Here is a 26,030-nt window from a genome sequence, read left to right as displayed (position 1 = left end):
TTTAAGCATTAAACTTTGATTTAAAATGGATTCAAATTTTAAAATTGTGATCAATACTCCTATGTCGAACTCCTAGGGATTTTATTAATAAGAAGCGGACTGTTGTGGTATTCTGAGTCTTTTTCATTATTGACATTAACTGTCATTTCAATTTGTCAATCGTGAGATTTGACAAAAAGGAAAAGTAATTGAAATCTGTTTTTAAACAAATAATTTTATTATAAAATTAAATATTATTATTAATGTTTGAGATAGGAAACGTATAATCATAAGGACGCTAAAATGCAAAAGATGGCAAGAGATTACGACCACTTATTTAAATTACTTATAATAGGAGACAGTGGTAAGTTAAACTGTGGGTGGGGTTTAAATTAATGTTCAAAAGTTATATTATTTTCACTTTTACTAAATTGTTTAAAAATGATTGATACTAATATCTCTTGGTATTTCCATATACTCTAATAGTTACTAATGTACTTTGTTTTACTGCATTCTAAGGGTAAGGAAGTGACATATCTTTGTTTATTTCATTGATATTTAATAAAAGGAAATGTAATTTAACTGTAACCTTAAATTAGAATAGATCATAATTTTACCATGTATTATTTATTTTTATATTAAAATGAATCGACTATTTTTTGTTGTATAATATAATTTTTTTTAAATCAATTGTATTTATGGTAGATTAGGCGTTTTAAATTGGATTGTAGTTATATAATTATTCATTAACAAGTTGAGCTCTTCCCTTCCTTAATTATGTGGAATTTTTCAAAAATGTTAATTGAATTTGTGTGCATTCTACTTGTCAAAATTTCATTTGAAAAAAACTTAATTTATTCTCAGTCTTTTAATACAATCTATTTTCAGTTTTATGTTCACCAATTGAGTAATGTAATTTTTCTTGAGTAGAACTTTTAGATCTAGCATTGTATCAATACAACATATTTGAAAGTCCTATTTTTTTGGCTAGGGCATTAGCTATCCATTCACTCAGAGATAAATTTATTTAGAAAAGAAATAAATTAAGGGTAAAATATTGGCTGCTTCTATCTGGGACCCATTAATACATTTGTTAGACTATTTGTCATGTGTTAGAAAGAAATTAAATACTGCTTTCTGATGTATTCCAAGAGGAAATATGTTTGTCATAGATGAGATTTTAAATTAGATTCTTATTTTGTGTTGTATATTTTCAACAGGAAACATAAATATGATATAAATTTTTGTCTACTTGTTGAGTTTAGAACATTAATTTGATAAAAATTATGTGGGTGGTTAAACATTATCCATGAGAGAGTCGATATATTTGTATGACATTCTGTAGTTTTTGAACTAAAATTTGTTTGGGAATCTGAGTTGAATTAACAAGATTATTCATGTGCTATTTATTTTTCAAGTACCATTGTGATTGTGATATTATTAATTTGTTTTACTCGGTTATCATGAATTAGGTTGGATATGAGTTTTTTTTTTTGATTAATTTTTAGGTGTTGGTAAAAGTTCATTATTATTAAGGTTCTCTGACAACACATTTACAGGAAGTTATATAACTACTATAGGAGTAGACTTTAAAATAAAAACTGTTAATGTCAATGGTCAGAAAGTGAAGCTACAAATTTGGGATACTGCTGGTCAAGAGAGATTTAGAACAATCACCAGCACTTATTACCGAGGTACACATGGAGTTATAGTTGTATATGATGTTACCAATGGAGAAAGTTTTGCAAATGTTAAAAGATGGCTTCACGAAATTGAACAGAACTGTGATTTAGTTAATAAAGTATTAGGTGAGTTCTAAAAATTATAATCAGAATTTTTATGAGGAGAACTTGCTCTGAGTATACAGTCCACTCTGATATTTATTCATTAGACTATATACCATCATAAGAGCTTTTTAATTTTCATTTTTGGCAAATACTCAAGAAAGTATTCTTCTTGGAGTTAATACATTCTCATTTGATTTCATTTGCTCCCCTTCAAAATATTTTGTATTAATACTTTTTGTTATTTTTCTTTTTTTTTTCATTAATATTGAGGACATGTTTTATTTCATTTCTTCAGATCCTCCATGATCTACTGTTTTATTGTCCTCTCACAGTTGATAATCTTTGTATTCATAAGTTTTGTCCAAAACTTTATATTCACCAAAAAATCTATTGTTTACAAAAAATTACTTATTATACTGTTTACTACCAATATATCATATTATTTTAAAATAAAATTGTCTGACACGTTTTGATAACCAAATTATCATCTTCAGAGACCGAATAATTGTTAAACATTGTGTATGGTATGATTTTGCGGGTACCTGCTTTATAATCTTGTGAAAATATTTTGTATGATTAACATTCCAATGAAACATATTGTAAATGATTGAATGTAAATCATTTCAGTTGGAAATAAAAATGATACTCCAGATAGGAAAGTGGTGCTTACAGAGGATGCTCAAAGATTTGCCGATACAATGAACATTAAATTATTTGAAACATCAGCAAAAGACAACATGAATGTTGAAGAGATGTTCCTATCAATAACAAAATTAGTGTTACGCTCAAAATTGGAGATGCAAGAAAGACAGAATATCAATTCAAATGATACAGTTAATTTAAGGAAGTCTAACAAACAAGGGAAAAAGAAAAACTGTTGTTAGCTTATAACATTTCCAATTTATATTTAGGTGTGGATGTATAAAAGGATGAATGGATCTATAGCTATTTTTTAATATGCAATATTCAGATCGTAGTCTGACATAGCTTCAGTAAATATTTGATATGATTGATCTTCAGGGTTTTTTTAGTTAGTACTGGTTTTGTGATTTTTTGAAAATAAGGTCCAATATTTATTTTTTAAATAAAAGTGTACTGAAAAATCATATCACTAAAATTAGCAATAAGTTATATGAAACAAGGGCTGAAATAGTTATTTTGTTTATTAAATGTTACTCTTTCGATGCAGCTGATCAATTAATTTTGTAATGTGTCTCTTTATTGACTACTCTCTGTCACTATCTTTTTTAATCTTATGTTGTAAAAAATATTAATAAATTGGTCCTTGGATTATGTAGCAGAAATATTTGATAACTTTGAAATATTTGCAACACCTCTTATTAGTTGAAAATGTTCTATTTAAACCATTTTTGACCTGAGACTCTCATATATTTCTGATTTTTTTTCATACTGAGGCAGTAGAATTATTGGTTGTTCCAGCAACTACATCAATAGTTATTACGTACCTGTACCTTATAACCAATATGTATGGGAATATCTATTTGAATTAATTGCAATTGAAATAATTTTTGGTGCTCAAATTAGTGTTCAAGCTATAAAACTATGGAAAGTAGTTACTATTTAACTTCACTCTATATACACCTCAACATGCCTTATAGGCTCAAGGCTTGGAGTCCCTCTACTGCTTTCTAGATCTTTACATGCTTCTATCCATGTTTTTGTGGACGCCCTCTTTTCCTTTTCCCTATAAGGATCTTCGTCTATTCTGTAATCTGTTTGCTTTGATTACACATCCCATCTCAGTTTGCCCATCCAGTATTTTGATCTCTGCGGTAATTCTTCTCCACTTATTTTGCACAGCACCATTGATCTTGTAAATGTGTAACTTGGCGGCTCCTGAAATATCTTTTGATCTTATAGTCCTTGAAGGGCGTCAAATATTTTGCTCCCTCTCGCCAATATTTTGTCAATTTCCCTAGTTTCACCTCCTTTATTTGTCACTGTCACTCCTAGGTATTCAAACTCCTGGACTTTATTAAATGTATACTCCCTGTTTTGGTCCGTCATCTCTTTTAATTGGTGGAAGATTCAAATTTAAATCCCTTATATTTGGTCATTTATGTGTAGTTTTACTTTCTTTTCAAAGAGTAGAAACATTTTTTCTAGATCTTTTTTCGTAGAAGTACCACATCAACTGCAAAGATTTGTTTTGTTATTGGAAATCATAACCCTGGGTTCGGATGCCACTACTTCTCTGGATCATTTCTATAAACAAGTTAAAGAGCACTGTTGATGGAGGATCTCCTTCCTTTAAATCTCTCACTTGGGTAATCAGGAACAAATGGGAGATTAGGATATAGTTTTTTATTAAAAATATATAATTTGAAAACTATATTAAATTAAAAAATTACATGAGCTTACACAAAAATATTTAGAACATTTTAAATTAATTATCAAGACAATAAAACAATCTTTGTTCAGTGAACAAGTTGATCCAAAAAACTTTCCATATTCCACTGTATCTAAGGTAACAATAAACATTTATATGAAATTTACAACTCATTTTAATTGCATCATAAATTATGTTATCTCGTTTTGCTACATTTGGCATTGATTTTGGATTATAAAATTTAAAAACAATGCTTTTTCAACACTATGAAAATTGATTCATGTTTAAACTCAATACTAACATTATATTCAGCCAAACGGTATTTAAATAAGCTTTCAGTCAACACATGTTTCAAGATAACTATTGTATAGATTTTTACAAAATAACATATTTTTATAGTTATTCAACAGCAATCAGAATTTTCCATCAATTAACCCTACCTTAGTTCTCTCCATTGAGAATTTTCTCCACTGTTTTCCAAATCTGCTGTGCATCTTTACTTTAGTTTTCTGTGATATTTCTTTTGTATTTATGTTTTTATTTGATGATGGTGCGTGTTTCTAATCATTCTGATTTTTCATTTATGTTGTAACGGACTGTTGTGACTTATTTGGGGTATCCAGAAACTCTTCTAAACACAGATACTAAATTTAGTTTTATCTCCATCTAATTTATTTATATTAAAAAATTACTATGAAGAGGATGACAATTATTAATATTGTGAACTATTGAATATATTACTACTGAAAATTAATGAGAAAATTTGATTAAAATCATGAATCTGCTCCAAAATGGGTTTATTTAAATTATTTGGCAATAAAAAATTGCTTTTCATTCAAAACATGATTCATAACTAGGAATAACTAAAGGATTGGAGAAATTTAAGTTTGTACAAGAAATTAGACCCCAAAAAGACTCTTTGCATTCCAAATACATCTCATAACCAAAAATAATCACGAAACTGAAGAAATTCAAGATATTGCAAGATAAAGCATGAATTTTTGCATTCAAAATATTAAAACCATCACAATTATTAACATTGTGAACTGTTGAATGTGTTACTACTGAAAAATTATGAAAAAATTTGATTTAAAATTGTAAATCTGTAATTGAGCTCCGAAATAGGAATAATAATAAATTTTAGCTTTGGAAATCTTAGAAAACTGTGAACTGCACTAACGAATTTTTTTGTTGTATAGGAAGACATGTGTAAAATAAAATTTCTGGTTATCAAATATACCAATTTATAATAACTTACTTCTAATATATAACTGAGCTATGTCATATTATGAAATCGAATATTAGTTTAGAGGTCCCTGTATATAACAAATTTGTATATACAAAGTTGTTTATTTATAACAGCGAAAATATTTTTACAGAGCTCTCTAAAGTCGCAGCAAAGACCAAAAAAAAGCAGAGTGATATTTTATAAGAGCTATTTGTTTAATAAAAAAATATTTCTATCATATCTAATAGTTCAGACGTCAGGTTTTAATGGTCACATATTGAGTATTATATATTTTTTACACCCATTCATCATTCAACCCTTGTAAGCTATTCATTTTTTGCCACCTCTTCTGACATCCAAAATTCCATATTTTAGTTCGAAATTATCTAAAATATATACAAAACTAGATTTCATGTAATATCCTTGATTATTTTCGTGGTAAAAAATTTTTAAAAGACATTATTTTAAGCAAAGAAAAATTCAATAATCACTACTTTTAAACTAAGGTAAGATATATTTTAAAACTAAAGCTTACATGATCAGTAATGTTGCCTCATATTTTTGATTATACTCACAGTTTAACAACAATAAAATATTTTTTCTCAATAATATTTTCAAGTTGATTTATAAAAACAAGAGAAGCTTTCTTTTCTTACCTGAATAATTGGTCGCTGGTGAACACAGTCAGGCATACTTGATACAAATACTCAGGTAGAATTTTTGGTACCAATGATGATTTTTATTGAACGGACTGTTAACTAACACTATGCCAACACTCGAAACAGTTAGAATTTTTGGTACCAATGATTATTTTTACTGAACACACTGTTAACTACCACTAGACCAACATTCAAACAGTTGGAATTTTTGGTACCAATAATGATTTTTACTGAACACACTGTTAACTAACACTATACCAACATTCAAACAGTTAGAATTTTTGGTACCGATGTTGATGATTTCTACTGAACTAGTATGCAAGTAATAGAATATTCCAGTGAACTTTTTGAAAGGGTTTAATTGTTTTTGTAAACTTCCCTTCTTTCTAATGTCATAGATAAGTCGATTGCAATTGGTTTTTAATATGAACGAAAAATATTAAAATTCAGAAAAATATCTGGCGTCTGAGCTAAAATGATTTCTGCAATTTAAAGTGTGATAGATGAGTTAATAAGTGTGTTTGTACAAATTATAAATAAAACCAATGATAATTCTCAATGTTAGCCAAAATTTTTCCAATTTTTAGTAAGATATCTACTCTTCCATTTTTAAATTTTGTTATGTCTGTATCGTTTTTATTATTTGTATTGTACATAAGAATTTTTTGTATCCACCCATAGGTTTTAACCAATTGAAACGTTATGTTCAGTCTTTCAGTATTGGTGTATATTTTGACAGGGGTATAATAACATTAATAACTGTCAGAAGAACTCACTGATTGACAGGTGTAGCTGTATTATGTAAGTAGGTGTCGCGAAGATTGCGTATAGCTGGAATTTAGCCAAGATTACGTCAGGTTGATGATTGACGAGGGTAAGACAAGGCCCAATCCTTGAAGCAAAGGAATCTGACAGGCGAAGAATGCGTACACCACCAATATAGGCTGTTGACAAGAAATTTTGTACTTTTGTTAGTAATTTACACTAATAATATTATATATTAATTAATATATTAATTATAGTTAGTAAGTTTCATCAGTAAGAACTGGTTTGTTGTTTAAGTCAGCTAGGGGTGTTTCTCGATGGTGTATGCTTTCTTCATTTGCCACTTTCCGCTGCCTTAAAGGTTAGGTTTTGTCTCACCCTTGTAAAACATCAACTTGGCGTAATCTTCGCTAAATTCCAGCTATACAAAATCTTCGCATATTCTCTAAGTACCCCGTTATGAAATATTTTATGTAGCTTATTGTGTTATTATATGTAAAAAATTTCAAAAAAATGTAACTATTTAGAAAATACTCTAAAAGTTAGATACAAAAATGCGGTCTGGATGGATGTAATGAAAATTGTTTATGAAATTTATTTATATACATCAGTGGCGTACTCTGAAATAATTGTCGGGAAGGGGATCAGAAGGAACTGTAACAAAAATTGGTACTTGAGATTTTCATAGATAAAAGATCTTAATAAGTAAAACGTTTTACTAATTAAAAATGTATGAATACAAAATTATGCCGTTTAAAACTACATCCACAGTATTTTAGTTTACTTAAAGAACTGCCGATCTCTTCCTTCCCATATTAGTACGCAAATGTAATTTTAGATATTTTAAATTTTCGAAAATAATCAAAAATATTTGTAAAATCCTTTTTATATTATATTATAAAATGGTTTAAATCACATTTTGAATACACTTTTTCTGGAGATTCCTTCAAGTCAGTGCGACAGTCAATGTGATTTAACATATCATATTCCAATAAAAAATGTTCAAAAATAGTTTGGAAATAATTTGATGTGTTTCTTATTTTCTTGATCTGCCAACTTCAACGCTTTTTACAAAGATTTAGATGAATTTTTTGAAGTATTTTGCTCAAGGAAAGTGAATAAGCATTTAACCTTTTCAACTACATTATGCGCAATCCGTAGTTTCATTTACTTCTATATTCCTCCTGTTCAATAGGAAAAAATGGAGGCAGAAGTTCAGAACACCCACACTAATCATGTTTGGGTTTAGGTGTTCTTTCAGCTTGTGGAAAACATTGTTGAACTTATGCTGAACATCCCACACCAACCATGTTTGGGTTTATTCTTTCAGCTTTTGAAAAACATTGTTGGACATGTGCTAAGTATCCCATACCAACCATGTTTGGGTTTATTCTTTCAGCTTGTGGAAAACATTGTTGGACATGTGCTGAGCATCTCACACCAACCATGTTTGGGTCTACATGTCCCTTCAGCTTGAGGGAAACATTGTTGATTTTATATTTTCCAAAGTTTTAAACCCGGATTACAAATGAAGTCCTATTCGGATGCTCCCCGGACGCCCTCTAAACTAGAACAAATCCGGGGAAACCCAGATGGATGGCAACTTTAACTGTCCAAAACAGAATACTGTTGACATTTGAAAGTATTTTATATTAAAAAATCTAACTTGAACTCTCAATAAATAATTTTTACTCATCATTATGTTAGTACAGTACTAATAGTACTATTAAGTATCCTTAAGAAAGCAAGTCATTTTGCTAGTTGATCATCCAACTAAACCTAGATATTTAACTGTTTACAATTTACAATAATATTGAAGTAATAACCAGTTTACAATAGGTGCCAAAACTATGGCTTGGTTATTATTTTATTTATTTTCGTGATAGGTACCTAATAATTCAAATTTTTAAAATAAAATTCATCCTATATGGCAGGTGTTGGTACAGTATAATATTTGTATCCAACCAAAAAAACTTCCTTTCACTCTTACATTCCCATGGTAAAGAGGTACTACACTATTGAACCCCAATTTATGTTCAAATGATCCAACTGAAACACTACTTGCCAAAGAACTAGAATGCTTCTGCCATTGGTTTGTTTTGGGAAAGGTAGTGGCTGTCTGTTTACATTACATTCGTATTTTTGCTGTTGGAGAAAGATATTGAGCGCAATGCCCCTAAAATTTAGAATAACAATTTTTCGAAGAACGTGTAGTCATGGATACAATTAGTTCTTCATACTTTTCTAAAGAAAAATTCAAAAAAGTCTCTTTTTACTACTAAGAATATAGGTTTTAAAAGTTTGGATGGACTCTAATTTATTCCTTTTATTTAAACAAAACTCCAATTTGTTTCAAGTTTTGCTTCATACATCATCTTTATAAAGCGTGTATTCACTGTAAAAAAATTGAAAATATGAATTAGTTCGTATCTGATAAAATTTTCAAAACGTATAGGTTTTGTTTCATTATATTTTTAACTGTGACTGTCTACAAAGGAAGAATGAAATTGTCAAGATGTCAGTTCAATACCCTGCATCCACTGCTATGTAACTTGCAGCATTATTAATATTTAGCAGTGGTACTAATTAGGTCATAATTTATTTATAAATCATGGTGTTATTTCTTTATATATCTGGCAATTATCCATGAATTTGTTACATTAGATATAGAAGAAACCTTCCTTATTTTGGAAATAAACAATATTTTGTTTCCCACTTGTGGAAAACGATTTACAATTCGAAAATTTCGGACACATATCAAGAATACCACCATGAATATTAAAAACTGGATATTTTATGGCAAAATTATATAATTTTAAAGTATAACCTAAAATAGGATGGAAATTAATCAATTCAAGTAGCTGGTTAACAAAAATGAAATTAGATATTACATTGGATAGAAAACTTCTGATTTGGTTCCAAAAGCCTTCCTACACCTTGTTTGTTCTACCTTTATTTTTATCGATATTTCTCAACTGATTTTTAAATTCTAATTTTAAAAAAACATTATAGCATCAGTATATAACCACTAAATGATGGCAATCAGTAGCTCACTTTACATTTTATCCTGTTCCAGTACTATTTTAATCTATTCTCATTATGAACCATTATTAAGAAGCTTTTAATCAGTATAAATAAAAAAATCTCCAACCTTTTACTTCTTAGACCTGTGCATACGTTATAGGTGATGATTGTGATTTGATTTTAGTTCTCTTTTCATTGAAAATCTGTTATTTTGAACTGATTTTCTATAAAAAGAAATATATCATCACAAGAAAAAAAAATTCTTCATGGTTAAATATATTGGGGATGTTTGAATAACTAAATTAATATACTGTTACCGAAGATCTATGAATAGTTAAAAATTTGAAAAATTATAATGTACTTGATATATCGTACCATTTTTACATTCGAGTGAACTCCTTGCTATAAACAGGAAAATACTGATTTTTAGAGAGCATATCAATTTGCTGAGAATCATCCATTGACAATATTAGAAATAAACTTTTATCCAAGAATGCATTATTTTAATTGCAAGTGTTGAAAAATATGTGTACCCTGTTTATTTAAAAATAAATTGTATATTTGTTGTAGAGTAGTTTTTTATTCCTTATTTTATGGTACTCTGAATCATTGTAGTTAAATCCTGACTATTAAGACATTTCTCTTATCTGTGTCTCATCACCTGTCATAATGGATTACAAAAAATACTCCATCAGTATTGTATCGGTCAATAAAGCCATAAGTGCACCCACTCGGCGAGTTTTGTGATTATCAGTAAACATTGTTGAAACCCACTAACTATTCATTAATACTTATATGCTTAACCACTCACTAATATTTAATTGATGCTAACACTTAACAACTAATTTATTTTAAATATACCATTTAGTTGATTTTTGTATTCACTTGTCAACAAACAAAAAGTCCTTTTGAGAAGTTATCTATAAGAAAAATCACAAAAGGTAGACTTTTAAAAAAATACCTCACTCACTCGTCAACTTTAATTTCTTTAATAGATTATAATAGGACAGGACCAGCTTCACGGTCTATATCACTGGGAAAGTTCGCGACAGAATCATATTACAAACTTAAAATTATATAGGTTCACTTTTTGATTTTATAAAGTAACAAATATAACCCTTTGAGAAAAGTGGAAAGTGTCCAGCTGTATACAATAAACAACAATAACAAAACCTTGTAGACAAAGGTGATGGTATTAATATATCAATTGTAGACGACTTAAAGTATACAGAACTAAAAAATTTAATAGTTGAAATTTTCATTAACTTGCGTTGCACCCGTTGCGTAAATAATCTTTGTCCTTACCTTCAAATTTAAGCTGATACTAATGTGGCGTCACCCTTATTTTACACATTTGTATGGAGGATAGAGAGAAGGAGAAAAATCTGTGTATATTAAGAATGCCCGTCGAAATGCGTTTAATAAAGATGGCGCCACATTAGCATCTGAGTAAATTTTAAATATTATTTACGTCCAGGGCAACTTTTCCTTTTTTGTACAACGTTAAGTTGTTGCAATGTTATAATAAACTATAATATTAAATTTGCATACCTCAATTAATCTACATTTGCTACATTCATAGCAAACCATTTGTCCTCAGCAACACCATTCAGAAAATTTTTGAACGTGTACAGCTGAACACTTTTTAACCTTTCTCCTATAAAATATACTCCTCCTTCTATCAAAACTCCATACAATTTAGGAGCAATATTTTCATATACACAGATTGTTCTCATTTATTAGGACACAAAGTAACATAATCAACAAACCTACAAATGCGAACTTTGACCCCTGATTAGATTTTTATTGGTAGTCATGTAACGATAATATTAGGTTAATTTCTTTAAATTTTCTCACACCATACGAGTTAGGCCTAACCTCTTTTAGACTGTTGGGTACACTAAATAAACCTTGCAACTCTATTTTTTAACTAGTTGGGTAATTTTTGCACTTCTAACCAGTATATTTTATTTTTGTAGATGTTTTATTTATGAAGGGTGTCCTCTATAGTTTTTTTAATTACGATTCTTCCTCTGGATTTATTGGCTGATTAACTGCCAAGACCCATGGTTGTCTATTGCCACGGAACATAGGCTATCTTTTTAACAAATCACAAACTGCCTAAATGTATAAATATCATAAACTAAAACAATGTCATCTATGTTAACCCCTAATTTTTTAATTAGAATATTTTTTGCATTATTAATCAATAGTTGTATAATTTAAGCTGCACATTTATTTTCGTACTGTTAATTAAATTTTTGTTCCGTGATGGATATATTTGCAAAACTTATGGATATAAATTCCAATCTCCAGTATTATTAATTTTTTTAATCAATTCTAAACATGACTTTGTAATAGATTAACTATAAAATAAGACAAGAAACGTAATGCTTGTTATTAGGCGCGCTCTTCTCAATTGGCGTATGTGCTCATCGTTTTATTTTTATGTAGTCAATAAATCTTATGTAAATATTCTGTTTGGAATGGCGTTTTTGGATAAAACCAAAATATTCCAGTATCAATATGGTAAGAGATATATTTTTATATTATTTAATAATCAGTCGAACTGCCGACACCTTTAAAGGTTGACCAGACGATAAGGGGAGAGTAGATACAACGCTTATAATGTATCAAATTGGATAAACTGCACAGGCGCTAGAATGACGTTCTTAAAAATGAAAATGGTAGCATCAACAACGGCGCCAACGATGTGAAATGTCATATATAAATAATAAATAACAAAATATTGAGTCCAGAAGCAGAAATAATCAAGATTTAATCAATTAGCTAAGTAAACCAGTGTTCAATGTATTTACGTCAGACGATAAATAAATATCAACAAGGTAGCTTCAGAAATCGTCGGTTTACTAACTTGAAAAAATTTCATATTTAGAAAATTATCCTGGACCACTGTGATGAATATTTAAAAACAACTTAATCAAAATCGTGAGAACAAAATGACTACAATTAAATATGATTTAGATACCTCTGGAGGGCTAATGGATGTAAGTTCGACTGCCTTTTGTTTTTGCATGAAAAATTAAGGCTATAAAATGGCGGAGTGTCATTATTTGCAATATCCGGAGAAAACTAGCATATTTTCTATAATTGAGACTCGAATAAAGCATTTCTAGATCTGTAATTTTGAAAATATCACAAACTGATAAGCCACTATGAGGTCAGGATCTCATTATGTTGATTCATAAACTGTTTTTCATTATATAAAAATGATATCAATGTTATAAGGCTGAAACGTATTTTTTAGCAAATTCAAGCCTTAATAGCACCTCCACAAAGTGAAAATGGTGATGGCAAGAATAAAAAACCTGAACATCCTTACTATAAAAGACCTGGTAAAGGACACAATTATGATAGTTGTGATGCTTGTGGTGAAGGAGGAGATCTCATTTGTTGTGATAAGTGTCCATACAGCTTTCATTTTGGATGTCAGTAAGTGTTTGTATATGGTAGATAAATACAAAACTCATTTTTTTCTGGCATACTTGATCAAAAAAGCTTTAATAAAATGTTATTTGCCGAGAACAAATTTAACAAATAACAAAGCTTATTCTTTTGCTTGGAATTTGAACCATTATCTTTTGTAAATAGTTGAGACAAACTGATATTTGAAGTGCTTGAAACTTATAAAAAATTTTGTCATTAATTAAATATTCTGATACTCTGAGAGAAATTGTAACATCACTACAATGCTTTTGTATATTTCTCCAGATTAAAAAAATCTTCCTTTTTTCCTGTTAAAAAAATACAAAAAAAGCTGACTGTAAATATATTTTGAGCCCGATCTGCACTGCAATTGGTTTATTTTTATTTTATTTATTTGTTGTAAAAAAATGCTAGCACCAATCCAGCATTTGCCAAATGCTACCAGGGGACAAAATTTTTCAACTGATATTTATTTTAAAAATGTATTTAACACAATAGTCATGTTAACAGAACATTTATTCAGTAATGAATAGATTAAGTATTAGAATAACATTTGTTTTATTGTTACTGCTTTTCTTTTTAATAAAATTGTGCCATGAAAACCAATTATAATGCAAATTGGTACATTAAATCTAATTTATTTTGTTAATGTGAGAAACATTCAAATGTTTTTGTATCATTAATATTTTAAAATTGTCTTAAAAATTCTTCGTCTTTCTGCTGTGACACTAAGTTAATTTGTTATCTACCAGCTTTTTATTTTAATGACATTTTGATGTAATTATTCATCTCTATTCCGAACCCTACTCAAGCATTGTCATAAAAACTATTTAAACTTCACTTTATTGTATAAATAACTTTGAGGTTTTCAAAATTTTAGTTCTTGTATGTGCATTTTTTTTTAATTTTCATGTCTAATTGCAAAGTTTATAGTGTTTTTTAATTGTATTATTCATGAAACATATTTATAAAAATATTTCCCGAAACTGTCCTGTCAGACACAAACTACAGATACTAGATGTGATTACATGTCCATCAAACCTAATTCACTTTTGACCAAAAGTTTCTACTAACGTTCAGAAATGTGGCAAGAAACCCTAGCACAAGACCATGAGAATCCACTAGTAGCGCGGGATGACTCATTTAATGAAGGCAGGCCAATGTACTTTCATTGAAAGGCGTCACTAGGTATCAGAAAACAGGCCGATATGGAAACTTTTGAGGGTGCTTTTGTTCAGAAGAAGTGAAAGAGTATGTTGGTAGGATTATTGAACATCAACATTTCAGGAAAAAATGTTTTTAGAGTTAAAGTGTTTTGCCACCTTTGGGTCCAGATAATTCGTCAGGTAACTAAGTAGTACAAGACACTTTTCAAAGGAGCGATTATTAGAATGAAATGATCTGCCCCTAATTTTTTCAACAATTCAATAACTACATAATCTGATACAATGTATCAAACTAGAGACGTTCAAAGAGATACTTCTTGTCTTACTGACATATCACATTATCAATACCTGGGATGAAAAGGGCTGCACAGAGAACACCAAATTTATTGAGAATTGGATATTCACACAAACTGATTTTGAATATAGATCTGGTTGCCACTTTTAATGATAAACTGTTTTCTAAACCTAGTTTCCTGGAAGTAGTTCAAATACAAACAGCAAAATAAAAAATCCTCTTAGAGGATCTGACAAAGACTGATCAGTCTAGTAACATCCTTGATGATTCATTGCCACTTTGAACAAAAGGAGTGGAAAAAGTGAAACTTACAAAAGCATAGAGTATAAGTTAACAAATACTTTTATTTTTGAACATTTAATTAGAGGTACAGCATCCAAGATTTTATAACTTGTGTTTACAATTAAAGTGTTGAATATGAATTAGATCTATATTAAAAAATATTGTACTCAGCTGCAGCCATCTTTATTGTATTAATGAGTAGAAGTTTTCTAAAAATATATCTATTCTGCTATACCTATACTATATAATGTAAATATGGCATTTATAGAAAGTATAGAAAATACTTCTCGTACAAGCTTTAAATAAAATATTCTTTCTTATTCTAATTTAATTTTCTAATAATTCTAATTTATCTAGCAAGTTTCGCATTTATTGCAATTTTATATTAAAAAAAGCTGGAAATATATTGAACATATTCACTTATATTTTTTACCATAGTGATCCACCTCTTGAAGAAAAAGATATACCTATGGGAGAATGGCTTTGCCAATCGTGCAGATATGCCAAAAAACAGGAAAGTGCAAATGCCAGTGCTCCTCAACTTAGAAGTAAGAGATCTAACAGCTCTCCACCTGACTCTTCTATCATTAAAATATCCAAAAAACAAAAGTTGTCCCCTATGGATGTACTGATTGAAGCTGCAAACTCTATGAATCCCAAACAATTTGAATTGCCAAGGTGTATGAGTGTACCTTGTATATTTCCTGGAATAGATAAGGGTTAGTACACATTATAGTTGATACATAATATGTACAACAAAATGCTGTTTGTTTTAAATGTTTTTAACTTACATCAAAGCATGCATATTCAAGAAAAAACTGAAAATAATATTGGAAATTCATGAAGTGTGAAAATGAAAGATGCTGAGATTTGGTGGACGTTATTATCTTTACTTTGTAGATAAAATCAGACACATATAGTTCAAAGTATAAATTCTTTTTTTTTTCTATTGAATTTCACAAAAATTTTTCATGTGTCGTAAATTTCCGCTGGAAAATACGTTGTTATTTAACGACTCCTGATTCTAATTCATAATTTTACTAGTTACAAATAGTTGCAATATTGTCTGTTTTGCTACGATTAAAAGAATAATATCAAAAACCATATAATTTCACAAAGAACAATAAATTTTTTTTGATTATGTAAATCAAGTTATTTGTTTTTGAAAGATTTAATGCGCTTTAAATTGAAACATAAAAGTTTATTCTTCCAATTTGTTACAATAACAAGTTGATAAACAATTATCAAAGAAAGTTCAAAATATGTACGATTCAATTGACAATAATTTTGCTTTTTATCTCATCCTAGAACCATTTCAAGCATCAGTATTAAACTCCATGATTTTTTTAACCAATTTTTACATGCTTTTCTGTCCTTAACAATTTCCTCCAGGTTTTTCCTTGTATTTTATTTTTAAATACAAATTCTGTATTTAAATTATACTAATTGAAGTAGAATGTTATTGACATAACTAATTGATAATATTTCTTAGATATACCATATTCTCAATTGGGCAGAAGAATTCCCAAAATATCCAAAGCTCACGAAAAGGGACCAGGTGGAATAGTACCTTTGCCGGCGAAAAAATGTAGTGAATGCAGAAGGTCCTGCAGAGTAGCACCATTGATTGCCTGCGATTTTTGCGAATCTTTTTATCATTTAGATTGTTTGGATCCACCCTTAACAAATCCTCCTTCCGGTATGTGGATGTGTCCTCTACATGTTGAACATTGTTTAGTAAGTATATTCAATTATATATTATTTTTCCATATCTCTTATATAAGCCCCTTCAGCTCAGCTTAATATTTAGGAACAGTGGGATCCAAGTGTAATTTTAAATGAATAGTAATTGGCCTTAAGGTACATATTTACTTAATGAATTATCTATCCTATCCTAATAGCTTACAAAAATCTAAAACTATTTCTAAAATTGATTAAACCGGGAAAAGTATCAAGATGATAGGCCTAAAAATAAATTAATACATTTATTAGATTATATTCATTTATTGAGAAATATAAAAACTTTCTGTACTTTTAATAGGACCATGTCCTGTTTATTTCTGAACATTTAGCCTTATCCTCAGGTCTTCTTGAGGCGCTGAGCTCCAGCTCTCATACCATCTTTTTGGCAGTCTTCTTTTATGTTTCTGGTTGTTTGCCAATTTTACCAATCTGCTTTCTGGCATTATTTCAACCTCATTAACGTTCTGACATCTGACCACATCCTGAATTTCTAGTTCTTCTCTAATATCAATATATTTGCAATTTTTTTACTTGAGAGTAAGAATTCTTATAGAGACATACCATGAAGTTTTGTACCCCTGATCTAGTCTAATAAGTATTGTTAATAAAAGAAAATTTGATTATATAAACAACTAATTAGTGTTTTTTGCTTTAGGACTCTACTTTACTCACATCAGTATCAGCGACGGAACGAGTCAAACTGTGGGATAAATTTACTGGTCCTGTAGATCAAGATTCGGTAAAATTACAATTTTTTCGGAAAATACATAGAAAAAACCCCCCTTTTCGTATTAAAACCAAACTACCACCTAAAAATTCAGTGATGGTACCAGATATGGTTAAATATCATTATAAAAAACCTGTTAGTTTACTTCCAAGGCTCCGAGATGTTTTAAGGTTAGAATATGTTGAAAATAGACGACACAATATAGAAGAAAACATAGTAAAAGTAGAGGATGTAGAAGTTTGTGAGGACAGTGTTAAAACTGAAACAGAACATGACGAATTTCTAGAAGTAAATAATTGTGATATTAAAAATAAAAATTACGAGGACAGTTCTAGTGCTAATATTCAAGATTGGACAGTTGTGAATGGTTACCTAAAAAATGAAAATTTGAATGGAGGATTTTTTGAAAAGGAACTTATTAAAAAGGAGCACAATTTCATTAATGATATGATATCTGGACTGACAACTGAAAGTGAGTATTGATCATTTTAATCTCATTTAATTAGCATTTTTCACAGCAGTTCTCAAAACTACTAATTAAAAATAATTTATTAATTACATGATAAAAACATATGTCATAAGGTAACGGATTATCTTGGGTGGTGCTTCATTGTCATGTCTTAGTCAGCTAGCCGATTCTTTGTTTGTTTAAAAGTTCTAGAAGAAGATGAAATAGATTTAATTACATCATTCTATTGTGTAATTTCCCCTCAACAAAGCTTTTATTGATATCTGCAGTTTCAGAGGTTTAATGAACTCTTTTATTTATGCTGGCTTCAAGAAATTTCACAACTTACTTGTTTGAAGCCTTATACTTGTAAAAGTGAGATATTCTAGAATAAAGTGTTATCTTTGTTCCCTCAGAATGTGCACTCTTCAAATTCTTTGTAACCTAATCTCATCGGGCAGCATTGCACTGTAAAAAAGCTAATAAGCTGTAAGTTGGTTTTACTGAGATCTAAATACTAGCGGTATTAGGGATTTTAAGGAACTTTTTGCAGTGATGTAGCCTGGAAAGGCTCATAGAAGAGTGCGTTTTGCCAATAATAGACTTTTCTGTGTTAGCTTAGTTATTTAATTTCCTATTTTTTTTTGGCACGCTCATATCCATTGATGACATGGAATGCTGCTTGACTATCAGTATTAATTGCTATGTCACATTTTTGTTAACTTTTTCCAGAAATCTTTCAATTGCAAGTATTTCTACCTGGTATCAGCACCAAATACTATAGTGCAAGCTATTATGGTTGTTTTTAAAATGTATGGGTATCTTTTAATATTTGTCTATATCGAGTTCCTTCTTACTTAGCATTTTGGTAAAATTCTTTTTGATACTTATGATTGTTTTATCGCTGAAAAGAACAGCTGATTAGAGAAGTAATGCTTTACATAATTTCCAAGTTGTGGAGTTTTATCTTCTGTAATAGGGCAAGAGGCAAAATCTTTTTGTATTCTAGCAAAAAAATTTCGTTTTCCTTGCAAAATGCCGTGATATGAAGTGTAATTGAAATATTTCTTATAATTTGTCTTATTTTATACTTAATTTTATATGAAATCATGAAAATTTGTACATTGCTACATTATACTGATTTAATCGACAAAAGAATTTTTAAGACAAAGAGTATCTTCTTATTATGAATATGTCTTTGGTAAAATATGTTATTAGCTGACTCAACATAATAACCTGCATTTATTCATGCATTGTTTATGTTCAGCTAATCAAAATATGTCTTTATCTTTCTCCATTGCATACCAATAATTATCAATATCAATCATGAGTAATGCTTCAATATAAAAAATCAATTTTTAAGCTTAGTTGTTGTGATTTCTGTGTGTGAACAACTGGTACAATGGAAGCTTGTAAGGATATTTTTTTTTAAATTCGTTTACATTTAAAATATTACTATATTATATGTAGGGTTATCTATAAAGAGTGGTTACTGGCAATGTTTGATAATTTTAAGAAAAATTTGGCTCAAATAATGTGATTTGAATTATTGGTTATGGTGAAGTATTACAAATTTTAACATTTCTATATCACAAGTAATTACATTTCATTGAGAAATCCAAAAGGGCTTCTACCCAGAGGATACATCAACATTTATTTTATTGCAATTTATGTAATTTAAAATTTTTTTTTTCTCTGTAACTAAGCATTTGCCCATATGATTATGTAGTTATCGAATAATGTGGAATGTTCTAAAATGTTTTTGAACTATTTTAAAAAAAGAAGTTGACCAACGAAAATTTCAAAAAACCGTTAAAATAGGAATTATAAAATTATAAAGATAAATTTCTGTCTAACCTCGACTTTTGTTTATTAATGATTATCAAACTGAACACTTTTTCTGCCAATAATATTTTACTAATCACTAAGTACTTCTTTTCCAACTTTCTCGTACTATGCGTTTAAAGTTAGCTCTAGAATACTTTTTATGGAACATTGTAAAATATGGGATCATATTAGCTGAGAAAAACCCTAGTCCTGCAGAGGAGCAATTCTTATAAAAGGGCTACCCTAAAAAACCCTTCTTTAAAATTTTCCTTATCTTACCAAATTCTATCTCCAGTTGAAAAAAAGGTGATAAAGAATGAGAATGAGATCATGTCCAACAGCTGCATTAGAAGTGATGCCACCTCTCCATATCGTGTTGGAAAGCGTGGCTGAGAAAACGTCACTCGGAATGTTCATAAAAGGAATTAACAAGGAAAAACCGTCCTCAGAAAATGACCAAATCTGCCTTCGGAATGAAATACAAAAAAGTTTTGCCTCAATACTAAGTTGTATACTGCATATAGATAGCTCCAAAACTGGATTAGAAATGTACAAGCTTAGTAAGCCTGGGCAGTACAATAATTTTTCAAGCAGAAATATATGCAATTGAAAAATGTGTCCAGTTTAATATAAAAAGGAATTACTGCAAAAAGGAGATCATCTTCATGTCCAAGAAGTCATTAGAGATCTAAGCTTCAATATTATAAAATTCAAACTGTTTTGGGAATGCCTGAACGAGCTAGGCAAGAAAAATAAAGTTCCTTGCAGTGGATTTCAGGACACACTGGAGTGGGAGATAACAAAATAGCAACCAGGAACCTAGGACCAATAGAAAAAGCACTCCTGAGAAGCTATAACCAGAGAAGGTCTGCTGAATGTATCAACCTAAGTAAGAAAAATCTACGAATACTAACAGAAGTCTTATCTGGGCACTGTCGCCTCAATAGACACATTGAAGAAGTTTATTTATTGATATTTTCTAACTGTTTCAACTCTGTGTGTAAATACTTCTATAACTAAACTACATAGGATCGACAATGTTCGGAAAACACAACTAAAAACGATTTAAACAAAAAAAAAACTATTTAAGAAACACGAGAAATACAATCCAAACAATGCTAACCAAAGGTTATGTTTGCCTCCCAGCGGCCATATTGGAATCATAAACGTCAAAGTCTTGGAATGTCCTAATCCAGATTTCTATAACATAACCTCTTAAATCAGGAGCGTATCTGTAAGCTGGCTGTGAAATTGTAACAATTTAGGTTGGTAGAAATGATGTACTAGAAGAAACAATTGAATAATTAACATAAGTTTGAATTTTGAATTGTTTGACAGACATAAAATCGACTGAAAATGAGAGTTTAATAGATTTTGTATAGTATTTACTTTGATATAAGGATAAATATCATTAGTATAAGGTAAATATAATTATTATGCAAATGTAATTCGGGTAAAATCTTTTAAAATAGCCATTTCGACTTTATCTTTATTGGTTATCTGCCAAAACAAAACAGGAAAGTTTAAAATTTAAACGGATCATAAAAATTAGTAGTCTATATCTAGGACTTCTTTGGAAAAACATTAATCACTGAATTATTAAATTTTTCTCAAAGTTTGTTAAATGACGACAAAGGAACACTTTTTAGAATAAAGGGAGTGGAATATAATTGAAGTTTATTTCCTCACTCTACCCATAACTGTCAGTATCTTGAAATTGATTAGTTTATATAATATTTGTAACTAAATTAAAAAGTATTTTCCATTTGCAGTTGAACTAGAACTTAAACAACTTGATGACAGACTGATTCGTTTACTAGCCTATCAACGTATTCAGCAATTATTGAATTCCCCATCATCAACAAATAATCTATTTTCACCAAGTGTTAGAGAAAAATTTCGCCATATGCCATTACCGAGTGAATTATTAACTCCTGCTGATATCGATAGGATATCTAGGGTATTTTCAAGTCCTAAAAAGAAGACGAAATCCAAACCTGCAATTAGAGCAAGAGCAATGATGTGTCCTGTTGTTTCCAAACATTTTTACAACGTTCGCACTACAGAGGTAAGCATAATATAGAAGAAGCTGAGTAGTTTTTGCTTATTCTTATTTAAATAAATAATTGAAATACTTTGAGTCGCTTTTATTAGAAATTAGAAAATTATTATAATACAAATCTAAAGTTTTATAATTTTTAATTAGAATTAACTTTTCTATTTGTTTGATCTATTAGGTACTATGCTTTAGTTCTCCAGTTGTTATGAATAATGTCAATTACGACAATCAATGTCTCTGAGTATCCTTCAGTTAGTAGCAAATTTTTATTTTTCTACCATTTGTTAAAGAAATATAATAAAGGTTTTAATTCGCTTATGAACATGTCCTATTAGGGCTGTTGGTGGTGGTGATGATCGATTTGTAAGGCCATTTTCAGAATGATCAAACATAGAGAGTATAAAAAATTTGAAAGTTTGATCATCTCTAACCAAATACATAAGCTAATATCTTATCAGTGGCGATATGATTATAAAGACAGGCATCGAAAAGAAACTTTACCACGATACTTATTAAGAAAAGAGACTGGGAAATGGGATCCACCACCCAAATTTTAAAACTAAATACTATTAAATAATACACAGATTATAAAAAAACCTGACACTGGATTATTTGGGGCTGGTACCAGATACTGATTATGAGTAGATTTGTATATAAATGTCTTGCATACAGAAATACTTGCAGTTGATAGATTTGTAGGAAGAAACAGATAGATATGTGATAAAGCCATTCATTTTGGTTAGTCAAGTAGCTATGAACGCCTCCTATGTTACCGACTGGCATGAGATACATGAAATAGTTTCTTTTTTTTCTGATCACACATGAATTAGTGGTAGCCAATAGGAAAGAAACATAAACAATTTTTATTAGGAACGTTCGTGGTGTAAAAAAATGTATTTTCAAGAAAGAGATTCAGAAGAAGAACATAAGTAGTTAGATTTTAACACAACAAGCCAAGACTATTACCTGTTGCCTCAGATGATAATAGGTCTGATGGAAATAGTCAGCAATCATACAATTCTAGAATGCTTGGCTGTGGCATGCGAACCCAAAAAAATGTATGGGATAAGAAACCTGTAGGAGCGAGGATCTAACCTTCTTAAAGACAGCATCGATACTGGAATTATTAGAACTGCGTTATTGGAAGGTATGGTAAAATAACCTCTGGTAAAATGCAGTGCAATATTTATCTATCTAAGGATACTAATACTGTAAATATTAGGAAATAAAGTTGAAAGATTTCTATTTGCATAGCTTAAGAACTCTAGTTTTAGAATTATATATTGCAGGTGGATCCGACAGATGTACGGCATGATGCCAGTTTCATGGGATTTAGACCTACAGTTTCGTTGCGTTTTCCTGAGGCTGTAGCCATGCGTTATAGGGTACTGAACGTGGGAAAAGGCTCCGCTAATGAAGTCAATTTGGAGAAGTTTGGTTATTGTAACAATATTGTTCCAAAACACGCAGTCATATTTTATGATGAGGTATAACTTTATAAATAAAATTATTTTGTTCTTATTATTGATTAAACATGTTTTTAGTATACAAAACATTTTGAATTAATAAATTATGCACCGCATGGAACCTACGTGAATAACATATTATATTCCAATAATATTTGTACAAAACGTCCAGATTTACTTGCTTCAAACGAAGAAAAAAGTGCCAATATAGAGATGCAAGTTAGAGATATAATTGACAAAAAGAGGAAAGTTAGTAGACCAAGAAAATCTTCGTTTGAATCTAAGATGTCTGCCGTCGATTGTATAGAAAGGTATTGAAAATTTTTTTATATAGTAGCAATTCTAATGTCAAGAAAAATGCAAAAAAATTCCTCGTATTGAGTCTTCCACTTAAAAAGAAGTTCAAGATATGAAGTATGTATTTGATGGCTACAATTTCAACTATAGTCGCGATTTTTGATAACACATATTTTTGGTGTTGAGTTCAAAAAAAATCGTACGTATTTATTGGGATTAATTACATATTTAAAAAAAATCTGTTATCTTATTTTGCTGTAAAGTATTTGCAGATGCTTTATCGATAGCAAATAACGAACCAAACACATAATCTTCTACATCATTACATCTTTCAACATAAATCGTAGTTCGTTAATTGATGATCTTGCTTCTTTATTTGATATGAATGGTGTTCAACATCTAAAGAATTGGTATAATCAACATCATTTTGATTAACTGTGTCAAGATTTCCAATGTTAGTAAATGTTCCATGTTCTAGTGAATGTGATTTCTCCATCACAAGTCACATAATCTTTGAAAAGAACTTCTACATTTTGCAGCTTATTGGAATCGGCTTCAAAGTCTATTTTCGCTTTACGAGCTTTTTTTGATGCTTCTTGTAATATCAAAAATTCACAGCTTTTGAAGGAGTTTGATATTATAGTTTCAGATACACTTCCTAAGCTATATTTGCTATTCTAATTATATGTGAACTGTTGATAAGCGAAGCAGACTGTTATTCTATATCACTTATCATTTTCACTTTCTTTCTGTAACAAGTTTTTGATTGTTCCTTGATCTAAAGGCTGTCGCTTGTATTGGGTGGTAAAAGTTTAACTGTCACAGCTTTCATTGGCGGAATTAGGTTGTGAGATGTACGGAGTGTCAAACATAAGGTGGCCCATATACTTTTCACCAAACCTGTAAGAGTTATCAAAAAACTTGAATCACAAAAGTTCTTTGTATTTAAGGAATTTTAGATTATTGACTTTTGACTCATACAGGATGTCTCAATTCTTCAGTATTGAAATCAACTTTGGAATTGGAACACCCTATATTTCATTGCGTTTTTTTGATTTAGTGGTAAAAATAAAGGTAACTTTCATAAGACCGACCTAATTGATTTCCGCGCGGTTTAGGAAATATTTAAGGTTATTTGAATGTTTATTGAAAAATTCTGCAAAATAAAAATGAAGCTATCTGGCATCATTTGCAAAATGAATTTTTAAACACAAAACTTAGGTTTATCGTATTTTCGAGAATCATACTGAGTGTCTTTTTTTTACTGTATGAGTTTAGAATTTTGTAAAATATTTGCAAAGAAATCAAATAGAAGTTGAAATATACAAATTGCCGCAACATTATCGAGACATGATTTTTTGGCAAGACAGTAGTCCATATCATTGTGTTCAACCTGTCATAAATTATCTACTCCAGCATTACAATATAACTATCTGTAGAAATGGGACATATGCAAGTCCTGCTTTAACGCCGATGGATTTTTTTTGTGGGGAACTAAAAAAGTAGAAATAATTATACAGTGGCAGAACTGAAAGAAAAAATTCGAGAGAAAAGGCAAGGTATACTACCTGCATTACAGAAAATGGGGAGCAGATAGAAAACAAATTGTAAAATGCTGGTCTTTAAATATGATTATGGTATTTCAATTAAGTATGTTTTATTAATTTTCTGCATACTCATACTTTAAATCTCTCGAGATGTAAATAAAATGTTTCTTGTTTTATAATAAAACGGGCACATGTTTTTCTCTGGTCTTCTGCAATTTGAGTTGAATGCAAACTCTTATATCATGAGAGTACATCGCATCGTTATTTATGACTAGTGCTGACCACATTTTTCGTGAAAAGTACAGGATATAGACATGACATACAAATTACTCATAATTGCCACAAAGCGAGTTTTAGCAGTTTATGTGATCACTTTTATTCATGTATTCCTTACCTTTATTTTTATTTAACGACTCCACAAGAGCTATCAAGAAAAATTGACATTCTTCGTCGCTTTCGAGCTCAGAGTATCAAACGCAACACTCTTAAATACACATTTGCCAATACTGATCCATAGTAACATATAATTAAAAGAGATAACTGTCATCATAAACCCAATAAGCAACGGTATTTCCAGAGTTGAGAACTCAATTTTCACTCGAAATTTGTGTATATAGTATTAATATCGATTGATAGTAGAACAATCTTGTTTCTGATTTAAAAAAACTTGTTGTAGGTTAGAATGTTGTTGTGCAAACAGTCCAGATGATTTAAAAAAAGGTTGGGAAGGATCTGCAATATTGAACCACGGTTCGTTGCTACGTTTTGGATGCGTCTCCTTCGTCTTTTCAATTGTTGAAAGTACAAATTAATGAAGTTATTTATTGTAAATAAATGTTATTTTTTGTAACTAATTGTATAATATTAAACATCAGCCATTGATATTAAGAATAAAGTATTTTTATTACCTCTCTGTTTCAGTTATTTTTATTTT

At 29.7% G+C, this 26,030-nt stretch overlaps 2 protein-coding genes across 3 annotated transcripts; both read left to right on the top strand.

Annotated features, from left to right (window-relative positions):
- Positions 1-144: 144 nt before the first annotated feature.
- LOC130898614 (ras-related protein Rab-35) lies at positions 145-10,361 on the top strand. Its single transcript, XM_057808030.1, has 3 exons — positions 145-343; positions 1,488-1,787; positions 2,394-10,361. The coding sequence occupies exons 1-3, from the start codon at positions 283-285 to the stop codon at positions 2,648-2,650; spliced, it is 618 nt and encodes a 205-aa protein (XP_057664013.1). The 5' UTR covers positions 145-282; the 3' UTR covers positions 2,651-10,361.
- Positions 10,362-12,161: 1,800 nt separating this feature from the next.
- On the top strand, positions 12,162-25,991 carry LOC130898437 (PHD finger protein 12). Of its 2 annotated transcripts, none has more exons than XM_057807753.1 (9): positions 12,162-12,800; positions 13,061-13,245; positions 15,421-15,701; positions 16,475-16,719; positions 17,381-17,924; positions 21,500-21,795; positions 23,076-23,273; positions 23,331-23,563; positions 25,773-25,991. In XM_057807753.1, exons 1-9 carry the CDS (start codon positions 12,753-12,755, stop codon positions 25,906-25,908), a joined length of 2,166 nt encoding a protein of 721 aa, XP_057663736.1. In that variant the 5' UTR covers positions 12,162-12,752; the 3' UTR covers positions 25,909-25,991. The 2 variants fall into 2 exon arrangements, with proteins under 2 accessions (XP_057663736.1, XP_057663735.1); XM_057807752.1 differs by having other exon boundaries at positions 12,355-12,800; positions 23,061-23,273.
- The last annotated feature ends 39 nt before the right edge of the window (positions 25,992-26,030 follow it).

Source organism: Diorhabda carinulata, chromosome 10 (genome assembly GCF_026250575.1).
Source record: "Diorhabda carinulata isolate Delta chromosome 10, icDioCari1.1, whole genome shotgun sequence".
Taxonomy (NCBI): Eukaryota; Metazoa; Arthropoda; class Insecta; order Coleoptera; family Chrysomelidae; genus Diorhabda; species Diorhabda carinulata.
This window is presented reverse-complemented; position numbering and strand designations above follow the sequence as displayed.

Bases quoted from the DNA above. Each gene is read 5' to 3' on its own strand.
- LOC130898614 (XM_057808030.1), top strand. From the start codon at position 283: ATGCAAAAGATGGCAAGAGATTACGACCACTTATTTAAATTACTTATA. The intron at 344-1,487 runs GTAAGTTAAACT...ATTAATTTTTAG, and splicing joins ACTTATAATAGGAGACAGTG to GTGTTGGTAAAAGTTCATTA. The intron at 1,788-2,393 runs GTGAGTTCTAAA...AAATCATTTCAG, and splicing joins TTTAGTTAATAAAGTATTAG to TTGGAAATAAAAATGATACT.
- LOC130898437 (XM_057807752.1), top strand. From the start codon at position 12,753: ATGACTACAATTAAATATGATTTAGATACCTCTGGAGGGCTAATGGAT. The intron at 17,925-21,499 runs GTGAGTATTGAT...TTCCATTTGCAG, and splicing joins ATCTGGACTGACAACTGAAA to TTGAACTAGAACTTAAACAA. The intron at 23,564-25,772 runs GTATTGAAAATT...AACTTGTTGTAG, and splicing joins GCCGTCGATTGTATAGAAAG to GTTAGAATGTTGTTGTGCAA.